At 59.5% G+C, this 21,286-nt stretch overlaps 1 protein-coding gene and 1 long non-coding RNA gene across 2 annotated transcripts in view; one reads left to right on the forward strand and one right to left on the reverse strand.

Moving 5' to 3' along the window:
- Positions 1-696, reverse strand: part of LOC123579230 — a 14,783-nt gene extending 14,087 nt beyond the window's left edge. The window contains exon 1 of the long non-coding RNA XR_006702686.1: positions 170-696. This is a non-coding gene — a long non-coding RNA (uncharacterized LOC123579230). The remainder of the gene's footprint in view (positions 1-169) is intronic.
- Positions 1-20,079, forward strand: part of MMP15 (matrix metallopeptidase 15) — a 21,241-nt gene extending 1,162 nt beyond the window's left edge. Inside the window, exons 2-10 of the mRNA XM_045442922.1 lie at positions 10,694-10,842; positions 11,521-11,649; positions 12,954-13,261; positions 13,627-13,788; positions 14,739-14,992; positions 15,371-15,509; positions 16,398-16,548; positions 16,632-16,747; positions 18,088-20,079. Of these exons, the coding sequence (XP_045298878.1) occupies positions 10,694-10,842; positions 11,521-11,649; positions 12,954-13,261; positions 13,627-13,788; positions 14,739-14,992; positions 15,371-15,509; positions 16,398-16,548; positions 16,632-16,747; positions 18,088-18,554 (1,875 nt within the window). The 3' untranslated portion in view covers positions 18,555-20,079. The remainder of the gene's footprint in view (positions 1-10,693; positions 10,843-11,520; positions 11,650-12,953; positions 13,262-13,626; positions 13,789-14,738; positions 14,993-15,370; positions 15,510-16,397; positions 16,549-16,631; positions 16,748-18,087) is intronic.
- The last annotated feature ends 1,207 nt before the right edge of the window (positions 20,080-21,286 follow it).

A 21,286-nucleotide genomic window follows, 5' to 3' on the forward strand; every position in this document is an offset into this window, starting at 1 on the left:
GGAGGGGGCTGCCCTGGGGGGACCACGGGCGGAGCAGGCAGCGCTCCCGCCTCGGTAGCCCTTGGTCTGGGTGACAGCGAGCCGTGCGCGCAGCGGGCCCGGAGGGGGCGAAGGGGTGAGAACCTCCGAGACAGCAGTCTCCGGTTGCGGGGGCGCTTTGGCGACTTACTTGGGCTCTTAACGCGGAAACCGCTCCATGACCAGGTGGGTCCAAGAGAGACCCTGTCTCCCCCGGGGCTTCCTCCCACTAGTGCCCCTACGTCGGAGAGGGCAGACTCCGCACGTGTTTTTACCAGGAGCCCGCCTGATAAAACCGTCTCCGGATCGGTCCGGCAGGTGACCAGGCGCGGCCTCCTGGCGTAGAGCGAGGTCCAACCTGCATCCCCCCGCAATACCCCACGCGGGCTCTGTGGGTCGCCCAGCGCCGTCCTCCTGAGCATAGACAGTGAGGGCACCAGCTCCGTTGCCCCAGCAAAAGCGGGGTCTGTTCTGTCCCGACTTGTAAGACCCACTCCCAGTCCGGGACTAGGAGAGGGTAGATAGGACAGGAATGAGACGGTAGGAGGAGAGACCCGCCTCTGTGCTGGCTCCGGTAGGCTGGGGCCTCGGTGCCCTTGGGCCGGCCTGGAGCCTCGCAGCCGGAGCTGCTGCGTGCCTTCTATTTGCAGCCGGGCCGGTGCTCCCTCCCAGCCTCCCGGCGGCTTCCCCACCTCCCCCCGGCAGCCTGGGAGATTTTTCCGATGGAAGCCTGCCCTTCCCCGCCCTACTTTAATAAAAGCATGGAGGAAGGGCAGGGAATTCCTCCCGGCTCAAGTTACACCTCCAGCCAGTTCCCCACCTGCTCTGCCCTCCCTCCCTGGCCTGGCCTGGCCAAGCCACAGGGAGCCAGGCCTTTGGCGGGAGGTGGAGTGGGAGCCCAGACCTGGCTGGTCCAGCTGCCCCTCATTTTACACAGGCGGACAGGCAGGGGCTTATATGCAGCTTCTGCTGGTGGGGACCCCCATCCAGGTACTGGGTAGAGAGTGCTTATTGGACCCACCTACTACTCTGTGGAGCTGAGGACCAGAGGATTGCAAGTCATAGACCCACCCTTGAGGAGTTTACAGTCTATTTAAGAATGGCATCTCTGCAGGGCACCTGGGTGGCTCAGTTCATTAAACTTCCGACTTTGGCTCAGGTCATGATCTGAAGGTTCCTGAGTTTGAGCCCTGTGTAGGGCTCTATGCTGACAGCTCAGAGCCTGGAGCCTGCTTTGGATTCTGTGTCTCCCACTCTCTGCCCCTCCCCTGCTCTCATTCTCTCTCTCTCTCAAATAAATAAAACATTTTTAAAAAATTAAAAGAATGGCTTCTCTGCACAGGAAGCAGTTATGGATCAAGCTGGAATTTGGTGGCCATGTCTGTGAATTGGCATCCTGGTTGGCCAGGAGCTGGGGCGCTGGGACCTGTGGTTTGAAGGGCCTTTCTTTGCTTCTACTCCTCCATCACACCCTCCTGTCCCAGCTGAGGGAGTCCCCATACCCCAGGACCTGCAATGTCAGGCCTGAGTGCCCACAGACCATGGCCCTAAGCCTGTGGTGGCACTGGCTAGAGATTTGTGACTGGCCTGCAGCCCCTCTCCTGGGGGAAAAACTTGGGTCAGGTCATTGCTGGAAGAGACTCTGGAGGGTGGAAGGACCCTCGATGTTGGAAGCCAAAGTAGACGGAGGGCTGGAGACAGGTGGGCTGTCCCAACAACTAGAGGTGGCTTTGGGGTACAAGGTTGTTCTTTGGAGTCTGTGAAGTCTGTCCAGATCTGGGCCCAAAAAGTAAAATGACTTAAGCAATCAGCCCATTTGCCAGGAAGCTGTGGGAGAACTGTCCCCAGGCCCATGCTATCAGAACACCAGCATGGGGGAGACTCCTGGGCCTGGCCCACACCCTGCGTACAGAGAGCCTCCTTCCCTTGAAGAAGGGCTCTTGGTCCTCACCCCAGAACCCCCATAGCTCCAGACTTCAGGTCGGGTCATGGCTGGACCTTTCTTTGAGCAGCCTGGCAACTGAGTCAAGGCCAGCCTCTCTCCCCTCCCCTCCCTCTCCCAGGACAGAAACCACAGGAGTTTCACCAGACTAAGGAATCAGGGAGCCTGGCATGTGCTAGGAGCTGGCGGCCACCGGCCACCTGCCACCTGCCAGGCCTCAGCCTGGAGAAGGCTGTCTTTCTTGGGGAAGCCACCACTGATTTACTCTGCCCTGTCCCACTCACTCCCTTGGATGTCAAGTGTCAGGCTCCAGCCCAGAATGGCTGTATAGACCCAGGCCCTGCATAGACCCCGGCCCTGCCTGAGTGGGGTGCCCGCTGCGCTCCTGGACTCCCTCCCCGAGAGTCTAGCCCCCACCTATGGATCTCAGTCCCGCCGTTTCTGGCTGTGGCACCTAACCTGCTTAAGTGCCTTTGGTTTTCACCAGAGAATCTCCGGTTCCCCCCATCCCCCGACTGCTTCCTTTTAGGCACAACTTCAGGCTCTCAGCCCCGCCCCATGGGAGTGACTCAGCTGCCAGAGTTCACAGGTGTGCTGCCACTGCCACTAAAACCTGGACACACCCAGGTAAACAGAGGTGGACTCCCACAGATTTTCCTTGCCCCTGAGTGGGGGCTGAGCAGATGAGCAAAAGGAGGGGTGCAGGTCACCTTGAATTCTGATTTTGACCTTCAGGTCTGACTGGCAAGCCAAAGCCCCAGGCTCCTTGTGTTCCAATCTCTGCCCGCACTTCCATGCTGGCCCCTGGGGGCCCTACTGGTGCTCTCTTTTTAGTACCTTCTCTTAAATGTGGAACAGAAACTGCAGAGGGTCCCTGTGCCCACCCTCAAGGAAAAGGGTTCATGTGAGGGCCTTGTCATCGGGAACCTGCAGAAGCTGAATCTTTTCTCCTCCCTCCCATCTCTGCTTTTCAGTCTCTTCTCTGACTGCTAACAGACCACTCCTCTCCCATACTCTGTTCCAAAACCCAGAGAGAACTGGGCTGATTGGTGCAGCCAGGGACCTGGCATCCAATTGGGCCATGCCCTTCACCTCCAGCCCTTTTGTCAGGTCCCCCGTGTTTGGGCCGCCCCAGGGTCCAGTCAGCCAGCTGCCTCCATGCAGAGAACAGCCTGGCATGTGCTTGTCTGAGCAGTGTATCTGCCTGGCCTGGCCTCTCTGAGCCCTGGACAAGAAGGCCTTCCTTTGCCCCACCCCAAGGAGCAGAAGAAACAGCATAGAAGCACAGCCAGATCCCCCAAAGAATTGCAGCCCTCACGGCCTATACTCTCTGATGCCAACTCAGGATGGCTACACTGCCAGGCATGGAAAAGCCCCTCCCTTCCAAGCTTTTGGTTCTGGCCCCTTTTGTTCCTGGACCACACGTTCCCTGCCATCATCACCTCTGCCCAGCTGGGATTTTGACTTCTGCCCGAGGCCAGCTGTAGTGGCTGCTGTGGGTCACCACTGATTACAGTTGGTGCTCTAGACTGAACGTTTGCATATTTTCCACCACCACCCCCCCCCCCATTCATTATGTTGAAACCCGACTCCTAAGGTGATGGTATTAGGAGGTGGGACTCTGGTGATTAGGTCATGAGGATGGGGCCCTCATGAGTGAGATTGCTGCCCAGGAAAGTTCCTTTGCCCCTTCTGCCATGTGAGGACACAGCAAGCCGTCGGCAGTCTGCAACCCAGAAGAGAGCCCTCACCGGAACCCATCGGGGCTGCCCCCCTGATCTTAGACTGCCAGCCTCCAGGACTGTGCGAGATAAATGTTGTAGGCTTTCCAGTTTATGGTATTTTTGTTACAGCAGTCTGGATAGACTAAGACGTTTGGCATCTTCCGTATCCTCTCAAGATTTATGTGGCTCGCATAGCTGGCCACGGAGGCGGGGGCCAAGCTCCATGGCCAGCTTATGCTTTTGGACATGGAGACGTGTTCTCTGAGTCAGCAGAAGCAGAGAGGGGTCAGGGGCTCTCTGCTTGGGTCCTCTCCACTACAAAGGGTCCTGGGAGGACTCCACAGGTGAACGTGGGGCCCTGGGGTCCTGAAGGTGGCTTCATGAACACTGATCTAAGCCTGCAGCACACCATACATACCTTCTAGCTGGATGAGCCTCCCTGAGTCAGGGTGCAAATGAGGCTGGCTGCTCCCCAGAAGGACACTGGTTCCGGGGATGCCTGGAGACCAGTGGCTGTGGGCTGGGCCCTTTGGGGGAGGTAGCACAGATTTTGCACCCCCAGGCAAGAACAGCATAGGTATGCAAGCTGGGCTTGGATCAGAGAGACAGAAAAGGATGCCTTTTACCAGATCCCATTTCCTTTGTGGGAACAGCAAGAAATGAGCAAAAGACCCAACCCAATCTCTGATATCTGGACAGACAGATGAGGACCTGGGTAGCAGCCATTAGCCAGCCTTCAAAGATGCTTCTCATCCTACTGCCATCTCATGCTCCAGCTTCCAGAGCCTGGAAACCAGGGTGTGGGTCAGCTTTCCAAGGCTGGCTCTTAGCCCCGAGAACTACCTTGTCCTCCCAGGAGTGACTGCCACCATGAGCAGTGAGAGCCCAGCTTCACGTTGAGCATTTATGAGCATGGCACTGGGCATAAAAGAAGCACTTGCAAAGTGGTAGCCAAACACAGCAACGATGCGAAACAAGTGGCATTTGCTGTTGTGCGAGTCACAAAACCTCTCTGAGCCTCAGTTTGTCTACAGAATGAGAATATTAATAGCATCTACTGGATGGAGTTCCTGGGGAGATTCGGTGCATTTGTGTGTAAAATGCTGAACGCTGTGCCCACTGGTCCTCACATGAGGCCCAGTGAGGATCAGGTGTTATTTTTGAGCACCTTCAACCTACTTGATTACATCCTAGGCACAGCCTATGAGTGCTCTGTAAGCATTTTCACATTTAATCCTGCTATTACTCTGCAAATGTAGGAACTATCATTACCCCACTGTATAGAAGAGGAAACTGAGACTAGGGGGTAAGAGAAGTTGCCCCAGATTCCCCAGCCAGGGGGTGGCAGAGCTGGGCTTTGAACCTAGTTGGTCTGACTTGGAGCTGAGCTCCCAGCCCGCATGCTGGGTTAAAGGCTGCAAGGTGCCATGCCATGGGGAGCCCGCTGGGCTGGAGCCAGGTGGGAAGGAGAGGGTGGAGATGGGGCCACACATGCCTTTACCCCTCCCCACCCCCGCCAATCCAGCCACCCAGGCTTTACCCCATGAACAGCCCTATCTACATGGACAACATCTACAGGAGAGTTTCCAGGTGAGGCCCTAAGACCTGGCTCACAGCCAGCCCCGAAACCACTAGCAAACAGGGCTTTTTCACCCCGCCCACTGGCCAAAGGACCGTCTGGTTTTTCCTCCAGGTTAAGGATTGCAGGAGCAGGCTGGGAAGGAGCAGGGTGAGGGAACGCAGGAACTCAGGTGGCCACCTCCTTCCTGCTTGCCTCGCTGGACAATCCCCCAGCCCTCCTACTCTCCCAGCCACCCAGAGCCCCTTCCCCAACTGCAACTTTCACATAGTGGTGGAGGGGGTCAGCTTGAGCCCCAAATAAGCAAGTATGTTCTTCTGGAACTGCTTAGGTATGAATCGTGCTACCTTGAAGGGTAAAGGACACACCAAGGACTGCCCCCTCTCTTCACCGGCCTTGGGTCTGCGTCATCTGTGCTGTCATCCCTGTGTGGCAGTGGGGAGTGATAATATTGACCCCATTTTGCAAAGAAGGAGCAGAACGGGAGCTTAGAGAAGCTTAATAAGCCCCCCTCCATCACTCAAAGGCCTGTTATGTGGACAAGCAGTCAGGACCAAGGAACAGGTGTCACTGGGAGGCAGATTTCTGCTCAGCCTGAGGAGGAGCTTTCCAACAGTCACTGATGCCCAAAGACAGAATGGGCTACCTCAGTGGCGGTGGGCACCCCATCTCTGCCGGGGTACAGGCTGGATGAGTCATGGGCCCAGCTATAGTCCTTAGAGGTTTCAGGGAGGTAGCTGGACTTGATGGCCTGAGGTCCCCTCCAGCCTAAGGCTGGATGAGTCTCAGGTTTGTTTGGGTCACCTTGCCGGTGAATGGGTTCCCAGCTCGGATCCCCTAGAGGGGGGGCCAGATGGGCCCAGGGTGCATGCTCTGCGTCTGCAGGGTCTGTGGCTCCCCAGGACCACAAATCTCTTTCAGCGCCGGCTCCGTGCCCAAGACTGGGAGTGCAGAGCCAAGCGAGGCCTTGGCCTGCTCCCAAGAGCCCACAGCCTGGGATACAGGGTAAGGGAGACGGGCACGATGAGGACCTAACACCGTGGAAGGTCTGGGTCTGTCCTTGGCAGCCCTGACAAGACGCCTTTTGTGCCTGGCTGGCAACCCTGCCAGGGTCAGCCTGGACTACAGAGAGAGCTGTGGCTGACAGAAACGGAGCGGAGCCCAGCGGAGACTGGCTTTTATCGCGCAGAGGCCGATAAGGCTGAGTGGGAGGGGCCCCAGCCGTCTGAGCCCGGGGAGGTGGCTGTGGGGGCAGCAGAGCAGGGGAGCTCACCCCGCCCCTACGGCGGCTTAATGCACAGTATTGATCCGCGGCTCCTTCGCAGACGTACCCTCCCTGCAGGCCTGGCTTGGCATTGTCTCAGCAATCCTGGTGGGCAGCCCTGCTGACATGGCCCAGCGCCCAGCCCCAGCCAGAGATGTGGGGTGTGGGGAGGATTAGATGCCCTCCCCCAGTGCTATCCTGGGCACTGCTCCTCGGCTGAGAGGAGCTGGTGCTACTTCACAGGCAGTGGGCCCGTTGCACTGCTTATGGACTCCAGTTCTAGCCAGGCCAGCTGTGTGACCCTGGGTGGGCCACTCACCGTCTCCGAACCTCACTGTCTGTATAATGGGATGGGGGACTTGTGAGCTTTGAATGGGCTGATAAGAGCAGGCTGCCTGGCCCACAGCAGGGTCTCAACCTTCTGCTACTGTGTTTACGGCCTCACCTGGGAGCCAGGGGCCCAAGAATCTCCCCCTTCCGACTCCTGATGGCCGCACGTTTCCGCACCTGGGGCTAGACATGCACCTGAAGCATCTATACGTACTCATGGGGTGGGGTCTGGAGCTTAAGAAAGAAATGGCTGTGAAAGAACTGGAGTGGGTGGGGTCTCTCTGTGTGGACCCTAGAGCTCTCTTCAGAACCTTCCCGGCCTCCCACTGGACAGCGGCTCTCATGGAGGAGTTCCCCCTACTTTGCCGCTCCCTGACCCATCTGAGCCTCGGTTTCCCCACCTGAGAAACAAAGTTTCACCTGCTTGGCTAACCCCACCTGTGAGAATCTAGGTAACAAGGAAAGAAAGGCGGCAACTTGTGTAAAGGACAGTCTTTATGGTCGCCAGTCGGGGCGGCAGGGGCTTGAACACAGCCTCTCCCCAGCTTTGAGACTGGGAGGCCAGTCACGACCCTGGGAATTGCTACCCACTTTTGGCCTGTGGCAGCAGAGCCTGTCAGCAAGCTGGGACTTCAGGGCACAAGCAGCCCCTGCCACCCACCTGTGCACCCCTGCCCCATGCCCCCTTCCCTCTGCATCTGCATCTTCCCCTCCTGGACTTGTCACACTGAGTCCAGCAGTAGGAGTAGGGTGGAGAGAAACATCCTCCCAGACGCAGGGGAGAGGAGAAGCCCACAGCCCTACGAGGGGTGTAGACTGATTGGCACTTGGCAATCAGCCCCGAACACAAGCTTGCCAGAGTCAGGCAGCCTCCGTCAGCGTCTTCGCCTTGTCATCTGGGGCTCAGCTGCTCTGGGCCCAGGCCGCGTATCTGCTCACCCTCCCTCACACGCCGCTGGTTCTCAGCCTGGCTCCTCATCCTGGCAGGGGCCGAGGGCATTGAGGGTTCAAGGCTTGGCCCATATTGAAATGGGAGCTCTTGGCTTCCCTAAGACCCAGAGGGTGCTTGTCTGTGCGGAGGAGGGTCCGCAGGCACCCGTGGGACCTTCCCATCACCCCCTGAGCTGCCTCCAGGATTGAAGGGCCCCTCAGCCCCATCGGCTGTGCTGGGCCCTGGAGCTGTTCACTGCAGACAGGCCCAGCTCCCCTCCCATTCCCTCCCCAGGGCCCCAGCCTGAGCCTCCCCTGCCTGCCCTCCCTCTGTCACTCTGCAGACACCGCTAATCAGCCCCTTGGTGGCCTGTGATTGCGCTCCAGTGAGATATTTTTACCTTATGCAAATAGGTGATGTAGAGGCGACCTCATCTGTCAGCGGGCAGCTCCACCTCTCCCCCCACCTCCTCTGGCTGCTGGAGCTGGGCTAGCGGCCTGGCCTTGCCTTCCAGGTCTCCCCATGCGTCTTCAGGGAAACTGTCCATTACGGGTGGGGACCTCCCGCCCTGCCCCTCACACACACAGCTTCAGGAAAGGCTTCCCGTGCTTGGGAAGAACAGGGAGGGTGCCCGCGGCACCGCCAGTGTCCGGTGGAGCTGAGGGAAGGAGCCCTGGGCCAGAGGGGTGAGTGAGGAGGGCTGGTGGGGGAGGCCGCTGCTGTGCCCTCACCTGAGGCTGCCCGGCACTTAGGCCCCCTTGGAGCCTGGACCCTCCAGCTCTGTTGGTGGAGGCAAAAGGCTGCGGCTCCACGGACAACCAGACCGGCCTCTGTCATTAATATTACATTTATTGAGCACTTTCCCCAACCCGGCACATTGCCAGGCAGTAGTGTGGACTCCCAGCTTAACCCTCACAGAAACCCAGGAGATGAGGCAGGTCCTAGCACAGCACCCCGCTTTCACTGACCACGGACTGAAGCCCGGGAGGCATGTGGCCACACCTCAGAAGTGGCAGGGCCACAATTTGTCCCCAGATCTGTTCCCAGAGCGGACGGTTGTTTCCCACCTCCATGTCTCTGCCTTATTCTGTGGCAGTTCCCCAGGGCCCGGGAGGCCTGGAAGCTGGGGCCAGGCGTCTGTCTGCCACCCTCGTTGACTCAGCAGCCATTCCCTCCAGCTGTAACCTGGGCACTGCTGAGCTGGCTATGTGGGCAGCCCAGCCGTGCCGGGGTCCGGTGGGGGGCACTGAGGGAGCAAGTGCTTGAGGAGTTGGACGTGACACTGGTGGCAGACAGATAAGGGCGTGGCCCTGGCCAGCTGACACATGGCTGTTGGTCCACAGCAGCCACCATATCGGGCCATCATCCTGCCTTATGGGACTTTGATATGGGGTCTTAACCTTCCAGAGCCTCCCAGAGAGCAGGCCTCAGGTGCCCTCACTCAGGGGAGGGGGAGGCCCCAGAGGCCCCAGGGTGGGCCAGGAAAGGTGTAAAGGACACTTCCGTGTGGCCAAGGCCCACAGAAGTCCCTGGCCTCTGTGCCCACCAGCCTCCCATGGCGGTCACTATGTTCTCATGGCCAAGGTGAATTCTTACCCCAGTTCAGCTTGGCTCATTGGGGATCCCATCCTCCGGCTGCGACTGTGACGGTCCTATCTGCTCACAGGCCTGCAGGTGTGAATCCCTCCCTCTCTGGGTACAGTGGGTCTCCCCAGGGAGCTTGTGAACCCCTGGAGGTCAGCACCCCTCTGCCGTGGTCCTCCACAGCCCCCAGCTGGCATGGTACCTGGCACAGAGAGGGTACTCAGAAAGACTTGGCAGGAGGGGTGCGGTGGGTGAATGGATGGACAGATGGATAGATGGAGGAGAAGACAAGGCCTGCCCAGCAGACTCTGGAAGGGGACGGGTACCCCCATTGCATGCCAGCTGCACTTCCCAGGGCTGTCTCTCTCAAATCTCCCGACCCCAATAACCCCATTGTCCCCTGAGAAAACTCAGGCCCAGAAAGAGCAAAGCGTTTGTGGCAAAGCAGGGACTGGACTTCAGGCCTCCTGGCCCACCCTGTTGGCCCCGGGTGGGCTGCCCCAGTCCATCTGCTCTGCTTCCAGGAGGCCTAGGATTTGTCAGGGGGTAGCCCAAGGGGCTGGTTTTCCTGCTTGGTGAGGCCTCAAGAGGTTCTGAACCTCTGAATCCCCAGCGGTCTGTCAGGAGTGGTAGGGGGCCCACCCTGGTGTGCCCAGTCCAACAATAAGGACAGCAACTGTGGACTGCCCACACGGACAAACAATGGGGGAAGACAAACAATAAATACCTAAGGGAAATATATAATGTGTCATATGGTCACAAGTACAGGGAAGGAGAAGGGATGCAGGGTGTAGTGGATGGCGGTCTTCTTTTAACATTATGTTGTCAGGAAACACCCCTCCAGTAAGGCAAGGTTGAAGCACAGACTGAAGAAAATGGGGGCGTGAGCCATACAGAGCACTTGGGCAGCAGGAACAGCAAGTGCAAAGGCCCTGAGACAGGAGCATGACTGCCTGTGGAGGGTGGGAGGAGTGAGGTCTAAGAGCTGAGGCAGGGGCAGGTAGTGAGGGGCCTGGCAGCTCCTGTAAGAACTGGCTTTGACTCTGAGCTGGGAAGTTTCGGGAGGATTCTGAGCAGAACCAGAGGTTGACCAGACCTGACTTATAAAGGCCTTTTGTTCTGGCTCTTGTGTGAGAACAGACCATAGGAGGTGGAAGCAGGCAGAGCAGCACAGAAGCTCATGTGGTCACTTTAGCAGGAGGCGGCAGTGGCTCCGACAGAGCGATGGCGGAGGTGGTGGGCGGTGGGCGGCTGCAGGCTGTGCATGTCTGGGACTAGCAGTGCCAGACGCGCTGACCGAGTTGTGGCCTCTCCTTTGCAGAACTGGCTGAGGCTCTACGGCTACCTGCCCCAGCCTAGCCGCCACATGTCCACCATGCGCTCTGCCCAGATCCTGGCCTCAGCCCTCGCCGAGATGCAGCGCTTCTATGGGATTCCGGTCACAGGCGTGCTTGACGAAGAAACCAAGGCGTGAGTCCCTCCATGGGGCCCTTCCCAGACCCCACTGGCACCTGCCCTCCCGGCTTGCCCTGAAAAGGGGTTGGCAGGTGGAGTTTCCAGGATAGAGTGACCTAGACAAGAGATGGCAAGTGGTTTGATCTTCCACGCTAGTTCGGACTGGTTGGGATTGGCTACCTGAAAACTCGTGTCGAGAAAGCTCCTGAGGTGAATCTCGCTGGGCAGCAAGGAGGATGGGATTGATTAGTGATGTCTGCCACAGGCACAGGAATGGGGAGGACAAGCATGTGCCTTGGATGGGACATCCTCACTAGGCCACAGCTCTGCTCTGAATCTGACAGGGGTGATGGGACCCAAAGCCACATCCCTGGGCATACGTGAGCGTAACGTAGCAAGGACAGAGGGCCTCAGGGGTAACTCTCCCACTCCTGGGTGATACTGTGATACTCCACAAAGGTGAGCCTCTGTCGGGCACTCAGTCTTCCAGGCTGAGGTCAGTGTCCCTGTTTTTCTGATGAGGAAATCGATACGCAGAGAGTCTCCCACTGCTACCACACCCATGCAAAGGGTGGCTGGGGGCCCAAGGCAAAAGGGTGGAAGAAGGGTGGACTGCCTGGAAGAGGCAGAGTCGAAGCAGGAAGGCGTGTGGAGGAGAGGCTCTGGGCTTACCCCTCCGTGCCCATGACCCAGGTGGATGAAGCGACCCCGCTGCGGGGTGCCAGACCAGTTCGGGGTGCGCGTGAAAGCCAATCTGCGGCGACGGCGGAAACGTTATGCCCTCACTGGGAGGAAGTGGAATAACCACCACCTGACCTTCAGGTAGGGACCATGGCTGTCCGTGGTAGCGTCCCTCCCACGGCATTGCCCAGAGACCGCTCTTTCCTCTCCTCTCCCAGGCTGAGGCCTCAGGCTTCCCAGTGGGCTTGTCTGGAAAGCTTCCTTTCCCAGAAGCCCACCCCGGGGTGTCCAACATAGACAAGCTGACCCTGCTCCCACGCTGACAAGATCGGCCGCACACCCTGGCCAGTCTTCCCCCAGTGAAGGTCAGGACCCTTGGAGCTGTTTCCGCTCTATCCTCCTTCCCTCCCCGCTCCCCACCCGCCAGCAGCCCGGGGCTGGCCTCACAGCTCAGCTCCTGTACCAGTGCAAACTGGGGGCCTCCACAGTGTAGGGCACGGGGCTTTAGGTATCTAAGGGGTTGAGGGGGAGGGTGGAAAGGGCTGGAATCCGGGCATCTGTCAGGTGTGCAGGCAGCAAGTCCCCTGCAAAAACCCTGGTTCAGGCACCTTCCTCCTTTCTGCTGAGTCCTTTGGCAAGAAAGCCTCCTGAGCCTTGAGCCATGTGGCAGTCCCTGAGGGCTCCCCTTCTTGTTTTAGTCCCTCCGCAGTCCTACCCGCAGCTCTATCTCCTGAGGAAGAGCGGCCCCCGCGGCCACTTAGACCCTAGGCCCCCAGAGTGACTTCATGGCTCCAACAGCTTTTAAGGGAGGAGATCTGTCCAGCACACAGAAGCTTAATCTGATTTATGTGGGTAATAACAGGCCTCATCATGCTTTTATCACGTGCAGACTCCAGACCCATGTTCTACATGAGCTAATTCATTTAATCCTCCCAGGGCCCCCAAGATGAGAGCGCTACTCTCCTTTTCCCCATTTTACAGATGAAGAAACTCAAATTCAGAAACACTTAAGTCACTTGCCCAAGGTCACATAGATTATGTTAGAGCCCGGCCTTGAACTTAGGACAGCCTGACCCTGCAATCATCAGAGCCATTTGGCCTGGGTTTCCTAAACCTCAGCCATTTGTATCAAACTGTCTAGTTCTTTCTCTTAGCTTCATAGCACTTTTATTAGTGGTTTTCTTATTTAAGCTAACTGAATACAGTGCAACCTTATTTAGCCATATCCTAATGAACTCCTGGGTTTGACATGTTAGTTGTCTTTTTCAAATTCACATCAGAATAAACTAGTAGTTGATATTGATGGGCACCGTCCATGAACCAGCTCAGATCTTACACATGTTCCTTGTGACCATGTGTCTTCGCCCCCACCCAGTGGGTGCTAGCAGTGGACAGCGGACCCAGTAGGCCCTGGGTTCACTCCCTGGTCTCCCTGCCCACTGCAGCATCCAGAACTACACAGAGAAGCTGGGATGGTACCACTCACTGGAGGCAGTGCGAAGGGCCTTCCGTGTGTGGGAGCAGGCCACGCCCCTGGTCTTCCAGGAGGTGCCCTATGAAGACATCCGGCTGCGGAGGCAGAAAGAGGCTGACATCATGGTACTCTTTGCCTCTGGCTTCCACGGCGACAGCTCACCATTTGATGGCACAGGGGGCTTTCTGGCCCACGCCTATTTCCCTGGCCCTGGTCTGGGCGGGGATACCCATTTCGATGCAGATGAGCCCTGGACCTTCTCCAGCACCGACCTGCATGGTGAGAACACCTGGCCGGGGCAGGGGAGGGGAGGCAGAGCCGGAGCTGGGCAGTGCCCTCTGACCCAGTTGAGCAGAGACAGGGTTGGGAGGGGAGAGCTTCATCCAGTGCAGTTTTCCAGAGCACTGACCCTCAGTATCTCAGTCTGTTGTCCCATGACCTCCAAGGGGTGGTAGGGAAAGGGAGGGATCATTTTACCCACCTCTCAGATGGGGAAGTTTGAGGCCAGGCAGTCAGAGCAGCTCAGCCTCTTCTGAGAATGGCAGAAGGGCCAGCTCTCTGATGGCCTCAGCCCGCAGGGCCTGGGCCAGAGCAAAGCTGACTGTGCCACCCCCCACCCCCACCCCGGCCGATCCCCACTGCAGGGAACAGCCTCTTCCTGGTGGCTGTGCATGAGCTGGGCCACGCGCTGGGGCTGGAGCACTCCAGCAACCCCAGTGCCATCATGGCGCCATTCTACCAGTGGATGGACACCGACACCTTCCAGCTGCCCGAGGACGACCTCCGGGGCATCCAGCAGCTCTACGGTGAGCGGGCAGCGTGGGCACGGCCAGCGGGCTCTGCACGCCGGCTCTCAACTCCCAGCCCTACCAGGCATAGGCACCACTGCTTTCCCTGTTGTGTCGATGAGGAAACAGGCCCAGAGAGGATTAGTGACTTGTCCACATCACTCAGGGAGTGAGTGATGGTGCTGGAAGTCACACGCAGGACTGGCCAACTCTAGGGCCCTCATGGTGGCTCCAGACTGGGGTCTCCCAGGCCCCTCACAGACCGCTCCTCTCCTCCTCAGTGTCATTGATACTCTTATTAGACAGAAGATGCCCTGGTCCCAGATCTCGTTCCTCCTACTCTCGCTCCCAACCCAAGCCTGTCCCAAGCTCGCCAGCGAGTGTTGTTGGCTTATCACTTCCCGGTGGCTTTGAGGCAGGTGGCACCCCCCTCAGCCCAGGCCCCACCTGAGAAGGCCTCCAGTGGTAAGGGCTCCTGAGGACTGATTCTGTGGGCCCGGCTTGCACTCAGCACCACCCCTAGCCCCTTGTTAGGGCTGGCGGTACCTGCCTTGCTGGGCACATGACAGATACTTCCTCACTCTGTCCCCGGCAACCTGGTAAGAAGATGGGCCCCTGGCAGAGGTCACAGAACCATGTTCTTTCCTCTGCATGTGTCCACCAAAGCAGGCTGGTGTCCTGAGGGGAATGTCCCCAAGGGGAAGTGGAGGAAAGGGCAGCCTCAGGGGCACAGTGATCCACGTCCAGTGTGGGGAGGTGAAGGAGAGGGCTGTATGGAGGACAGAGGTCCTCCTGAGGGTGATGGCAGGTGTGGGGGAGGGGTCGGCTGTGGACAGACGGGGGGGCGCGTCACCTGGGTAGACCCCACCGCTGAAGCACATGTCTCTCCGGGGTGGGTGCCCCAGGGTCCCCTGGTTCTGAGTAGGGGCTACCTTCTGACTTCCCACTCACCCCACCCCACTTTGCAGGCACCCCGGATGGTCAGCCACAGCCCACCCGGCCTCTCCCCACTGTGACTCCCCGGCGACCGGGCCGGCCAGACCATCGGCCTCCCAGACCCCCTCAGCCACCACCCCCAGGCGGGAAGCCGGAGCGGCCCCCAAAGCCAGGCCCCCCAGCCCAGCCCCGAGCCACGGAACGGCCTGACCAGTATGGCCCTAACATCTGCGACGGGGACTTTGACACAGTAGCCATGCTGCGTGGGGAGATGTTCGTGTTCAAGGTCTGGCCCCTGCCCGTGTCTCCCCTGATCCCTTGGCCCGGTCTCAGAGCAGGAGAGCAGCCCCCACATCCCACCCCTGCATCCTTGCCCCACCTGACTGCCCGAGCACACCCACCCCTCCCTCACTGAGCAGCCCTGGGGAGCCCTCAGACCCTAGACCAAGAAGAAACCAGCCTGAAGGACACGGGACTTGCTCAGGGTCACACAGCGAGTGCAGGGGTCCACACCCCGCCCAGAGCTCACTTACGGGTGCTGCCCTGGCTTTCCAAGCCACCCCTCTGGATCTCCCTGACCTAGGAAAGGGCAGCCGGATGAGGGGCCTCTCCCGGTATGAGGGAGTGAGCTTGCCCTGCCCACTCACACCCACGCCCTCCCCAGGGCCGCTGGTTCTGGCGGGTCCGGCACAACCGCGTCCTGGACAACTATCCCATGCCCATTGGGCACTTCTGGCGTGGTCTGCCCAGTGACATCAGTGCTGCCTACGAGCGCCAAGATGGACGCTTTGTCTTTTTTAAAGGTAAGCTGGGGTAGGTGGGAGGGCAGGGCGGCCTCCCTTCCCTGACCTCTGGCCTGGCCTCTGACCCAGCGGGCCTGAAGGAGGGGGAGAGCAAAGGGCTACATGGCATGTCCACAGTGTGGGGAGCCGAGTCAAGGCAGGGGTGGGCCAGGAGGAGACAGAAACCTGGGGACAGGGGGACCTGGGCCCCTGGGGGCCAGCGGCTGCTCTGACTGGAGGCGAGCGTCCATCTGCAGCACAGGGGCTCCGCATGTGACTCCTCCTTCCTTGCGTCTTGTGCCTCCTGCAGCCCCTCCTCATAAGACAAGGGCCCCCCCGTCCCCTCCTTCCCGGGCAGGATTTCTGTGGTCTGTCTGCAGGGACAGTGGAGCTCCCTGCCACCGGCCCTCCCTGTGCGGCCTGCCTCTCTGGGGAGGGCCTCAAGGGCGGCACCCCCGGTGGATCAGCTGTGTCCCCAGCCCAGCTGGCCTGAGCCCACGCTTAAAGTCCCTGGGCCCAGAGTCCAGGCAGGGCTCCCCCTCTTTCCTCCCTCTGTACAAGAACTGTGTATGGGGGGGGGGGCGGACGTTCACATGGGAGTGCAGGCCATTTATAGTGTGACCGTGTGCTGTGGGTACAGGTGTGAGTGAGTGACTTGTACGTGTGTAAATGAGTATGTCACAGGTGCCCGTGAGTGCTGAGTGTGTGTGACGTGCAAGTGAGTTGTCTTGTGTGTGTGTAGGGGTCAGTGCCTATACTGTCCTGTGTACAAGGGCGTTGGGGGGGGGGGTAAGTGCGGCAGCGGATGTGTGTGGATGTGTAAGCCCAGGACAGCATTCCCCGTGTCCCCTCCCTCCCACGCTCCTCTGCCCCAGGCCTGTCCTCACCCACCTGCCCCTCCTCCTGCAGGTGACCGCTACTGGCTCTTCCGAGAAGCCAACCTAGAGCCCGGCTACCCGCAACCGCTGACCAGCTACGGCCTGGGCATCCCCTACGACCGCATCGACACAGCCATCTGGTGGGAACCCACAGGTCACACCTTCTTCTTCCAAGAGGACAGGTGAGCACCGCCTTCCTCAAAGGCAGAAGGCCCCAGCCGAACGCCCCTACCCAGAGAACCACAGCCGGTGCTTCTGCTCACAGGTACTGGCGCTTTAATGAGGATACACAGCGTGGAGACCCCGGCTACCCTAAGCCCATCAGCGTGTGGCAGGGGATCCCTACCTCCCCCAAAGGGGCCTTCCTGAGCAACGATGCAGGTACTGGGCCAACCCCCTGCAGCCCGCCCAGCACTCACCATCCCCTCCTCCACACACAGGGTTCACCCAGCCTTTCGATGGCAGGTGTGAGGGATGCAGCCATGGCAGGCCCTGGGCCGGGGGCTTCCAGAGCATGACTGTCCTGGTCCTGTCTCCATCCCCTCTTTACAGACAGTCACACTAAACCAGAGAGCTTGAGTAAAGGGCCCCAAACCCCACAGAAAGAAAGTTGCGGGGAACCAAGAGTCCAACCCAGGTCCGCCTGTGTCCAGAGCAGGAACTCAGAACTACCCTGTTCCCTCCGGGGCAACCCACAGGGAGCCTGAAGCCTGAGGGGGGTTAGCTTGGCTCAAAGCAATGGTGGGCAAGAGTCCTACCAAGGTGCCCGCTTACCTGCCTGGAAAGGAAGCTTGACCTTTGTCATTATAACTAAGCACCAGGGAGCCGTGGCTTTTATTTCTCCAGCAGGGTCTCTGGCAAACTTACGAAAAACCATTAGTCTTGGTTCTCAGGTTCCAGGTTCTTAGGCTCAGGGGAGACCCCACTGACTTTGCCAGTGCTTAGGCAGGTCACATGGCATCTGTGTGTGACGGCATCGCCATGCAACTACTCTGATCTCATTGTGATCAGCAGAGTATAGACTCACTCATAGTTCAGACTTGGCCCTTCATGGGGCTGATGGGACATGGGCAGAGCACCCAAAGCCACAGAGCCCATCCAAGGCAATGTTAGGCTCTGCTCCAGGTCTGCTGCAGGCTGGCCGTGTGCAAGGCTGGCCTTGAGCAAGACATTGACCTCTCTGGTGTGGGGTGAGCCAGTCCTGGGACATGGTAGCAGGGCCCCCTGACCGTAGCCCTTATGTGTCAGGCTGCAAGACCCTTCTGCGTGCTGCCGCAGCCAGGAAGCACAGGCAGCACCGTCAGGTCCTTTCCCCAAACCCTGCCCCTCTCCGAGCCAGGTCTGGCTCCCATAAGTTGAGAGGGGCCAGATCTGAAAATGCTCAGGCAAGCGAGTGAGAAGGTGGGTGTTTTATTTTAAGTTTTTATTCTGAGACAGAGAGAGTGTGCAAGCAGGGCAGAGGGGGCGAGGGGCGGGGGGGACAGGATCCCAAGGAGGCTCTGTGCTGACAGCAGAGAACCCGATGCGGAGCTCCAACTCACCAACCGTGAGACCATGACCTGAGTGGCAGTCAGACGCTTAACTGACTGAGCCACCCAGGCGCCCCCAGGGTGGGTGTTTTCAAGCTGGGGCTCCTTCAGCTTGTCCTGGTCTTCTTTGAGGGTCACCGGCTGGTGGCTGGGGCACGGCCTGACACCACTCATCCCCGCTTGCCCCTGCAGCCTACACGTACTTCTACAAGGGCACCAAGTACTGGAAGTTTGACAACGAGCGCCTGCGAATGGAGCCGGGCTACCCCAAATCCATCCTGCGGGACTTCATGGGCTGCCAAGAGCACGTGGACACGGGACCCCGATGGCCCGATGTGGCGCGTCCGCCCTTCAACCCCGATGGGGGTGCAGAGCCCGGGGCGGGCGGTGACAGCGAAGAGGGCGATGAGGGCCGCGAGGCCGGCGCGGGTGGCGGAGAGGGGGACTTCGGGGAGGGGACAGGTGAGGACGGGGGCAGCCGAGTGGTGGTGCAGATGGAGGAGGTCACGCGGACAGTGAACATGGTGATGGTGCTGGTGCCACCGCTGCTGCTGCTCCTCTGCATCCTGGGCCTCACCTACGCCCTGGTGCAGATGCAGCGCAAGGGCGCCCCGCGCATGCTCCTCTACTGCAAGCGCTCGCTGCAGGAGTGGGTCTGACCCCGCCCCGCGCCCGGCCCTCCCGCTCCTCACGGTGCTAACGGGGCCGGGGCTGGCGGTGCCCGTGGTTTTGAGACGGCTCCTGGGGGCACCCAGCAAGGGCCTTCCATGGCTCCCTCAGCCCCTGGGTGGGGGCCCCTCCAGGCCCCTCCAACATCCCTGCCAGCCCTGCCCCATTGTTTATTTATGCCCAGGGTTTTCTTTTCTTTCTTTTTTCTTTTTTCTTTTTTTTTTTGCGCACTAATTGAGTATTTGTTTCTACTTTCCTGACTAGGAGCAGCAGTCCATCAGGACAGGGGTTAGAGTTTTCTAAATGTAGTTCTGCTCTGGACAGGGGGTTACCTCCCCGACCCCACCCCTTCCCACCCCTTCCCGCCTCTGGCTTGGGCACAGCCAGAGAACCAGAGGGTCAGAAGGCCCAGTTGGAAAGTAGCTGAAGGGTTTTGGAGGGGCCCTCCTCAACCTGAGCGAGCTCTGGAGACTGGGGGAACCTGACTAGTCTCCACCCACCTGAATCTCTGACTTAGGAAGAGCTTACTCCCTGGGGGCAGGCCAGGCCACAGGGGACAGACGGAAGGGTGAGGTAGCCTACTGGCCATGAGTCATGTTGAGTTTTGGTTGCTTCCCAGCCCACCTCTCTCAACCCCAGTAACTGAGGCTTCTCGTGTCTTAAGACGCCCACCCCACCCCCGACCAGCCAAGGGGCCCACAGCCCCAGCTCCCACATACCGCTTGAGCCCACACCTCCTGGCCTGCCTTACCAAGGACCAAAGGGGGTCTGCCACGGCCCCTCCACCCAGGAGCCTCGCCACCCCCCCCCCCCCCAGGCTGGGCTTCTAGCCCCCGTCCACTCCTCTCTGAGCTATGACCCACTTGGGCTCCTTCCTTGGGCCTCTTCCCACCCACCCTCATCCACACCACTGTCCTCAGGGGTCTCAGAACCCCACCGGTCTCAGGCGCCAGCTGCCAAGGTCCCAGTGGCCCCAGGGAGACAGGGGGCTGATGGGTGCCCACAGCCCACCATGCACCAGGCTTGGGGTTTCCTCCCCTCCACTCCCTGTCCCCCAGGGCACTGGGGGGGGGGGGGACACTGTGGAGAGGGGCCAGCAGCTCATCCCCTCATGCAGACTGGGATGTGGCTGTGGAGCTCCCAGAGGAGCCCATTGTGGCCTCGGAGACTCCCCTTCTCCTTGGCTCAGCCCTGAGGGCAGAGACACTTCCTCCTTCTTTTCCTTCCCAAAGTAAGCAGGCGGCAAGGCTGCTGTGGAAATGGTACTGTACAGCCGGCTCTGTCCCCTCTGCTTCCCCTCAGCCCGGGGCAAGCGCGCCTGCCACCCAGATCCCCGAGGCCCCTGGAGGGAGGGGTTCTCATGGGCTGACCTGGATCACAGGTCCAGCGGCTTGCTCCCCCCTCCATCCTCAGAACCGGAGAGCCAGCCAAGGGATGGGGGGTGGAGGTCAGTGTCCACCCTCATACGTTTCTTTCTGTAAATAATCTGCACTGATTAAATTGTACAGCCGGCAAGTGTGGCCTCCTTTGTGAGAGGCCCAGGGCTGGACCGTACAGCTGGAGGGGCTGCGGGTGACAGGAGTGAGTCCAGGCTGGGATTAGGGAACTTGCCCTCATGCTGAAGGGACCTTGTTCCCAGGTCTATGGTGGCTCCTTCCCAGTGGCCCTGGGAGGGGCAGCACTCAGAGGAAGGGGTGGTTGCCTTGCATAGACCCGAGAAAGGTGAGGCAGGGGACCGCGATTGGCCCTGCCAGGGTGGGAAAGAGAAGGAGTACAGCATTTACTTGACATTCATTCATGGTGAAAAAGGGCACTCCAGCTTCCCACAGGCTCTGGGTGTCCAGGAGGGGTGGGAAACCAGGCCAGGCCACCCAGTCCTTCCACCCATCCAGACTGGGTTCTGGGCCGCCTGAAGACTCAGCTCGGAGGCAAGAGATGGGACGCGGTGCCATTTTGCACTTGAAAAGCTCCCCTCATCACCTGCTCTGCTCAGAGGGTGAGGGGGCACCCGAGATCTGCCCTGTCATAGTTGAAGAAGCAGAAAATCTCACGCTGGGCAGGCTGCAGACAATGCCCAGGACAGCAGGAGACTGAGTGTCACTGCCCCTCGGGTCTGGGCGTGGCTGGCAAGCCTTGCACCCAAGTCCATCCTCTGGGCCAAGCTATCAGGTACGGGCCTGCACCCCCAGAAATGCAGTGATCAGCTCTAGTGGGGTTCCACCCCGACCAGGGAGCGGGCCTGGCCTCCACGACAGCGGGACAGGGTCTTTCAACCTGCTGCAGGCCCCACCCTCCCCTCAGCTGCCCACCTCTTCCCCAGCCCCCTTGATCCCACCCTTTCCTCCCTTTGTGTTGAAAACTGGCTGAGGAGAGTAGGAAATTCTGGCCCTCAGAAGCCCCAAAGGCCTCTCGGGCTCAGCTAGGAAATGGCCTGTGAGCTCCCCCACCACAGGGGCCTTAGCAGTCAGCATGGAGGGCCAAGGCAGAAGCCATCTCGTCAGCTTTTCTGTGGCAGAAGCCACAGGGCCCCACCTAGGTCTGCCCGAAGCCTGCAGCCTTAGGGTCACCCAGAAGCCCAGAGGTCACCAGGCGGGTGGAGGGCGGTGTGGAGGCACAGGGGCGAAAAAGGAGAGGATGTGAGACCTCTCACCGAGCTCTTCCTCAGGGCGCAGGCCAGGGAAGACTTGGCAGACGAGGCCTCAGCTCCTCAGGAAATTGCCTG

The sequence above is a fragment of the Leopardus geoffroyi genome, chromosome E2, assembly GCF_018350155.1.
Source record: "Leopardus geoffroyi isolate Oge1 chromosome E2, O.geoffroyi_Oge1_pat1.0, whole genome shotgun sequence".
Classification (NCBI taxonomy): domain Eukaryota; kingdom Metazoa; phylum Chordata; class Mammalia; order Carnivora; family Felidae; genus Leopardus; species Leopardus geoffroyi.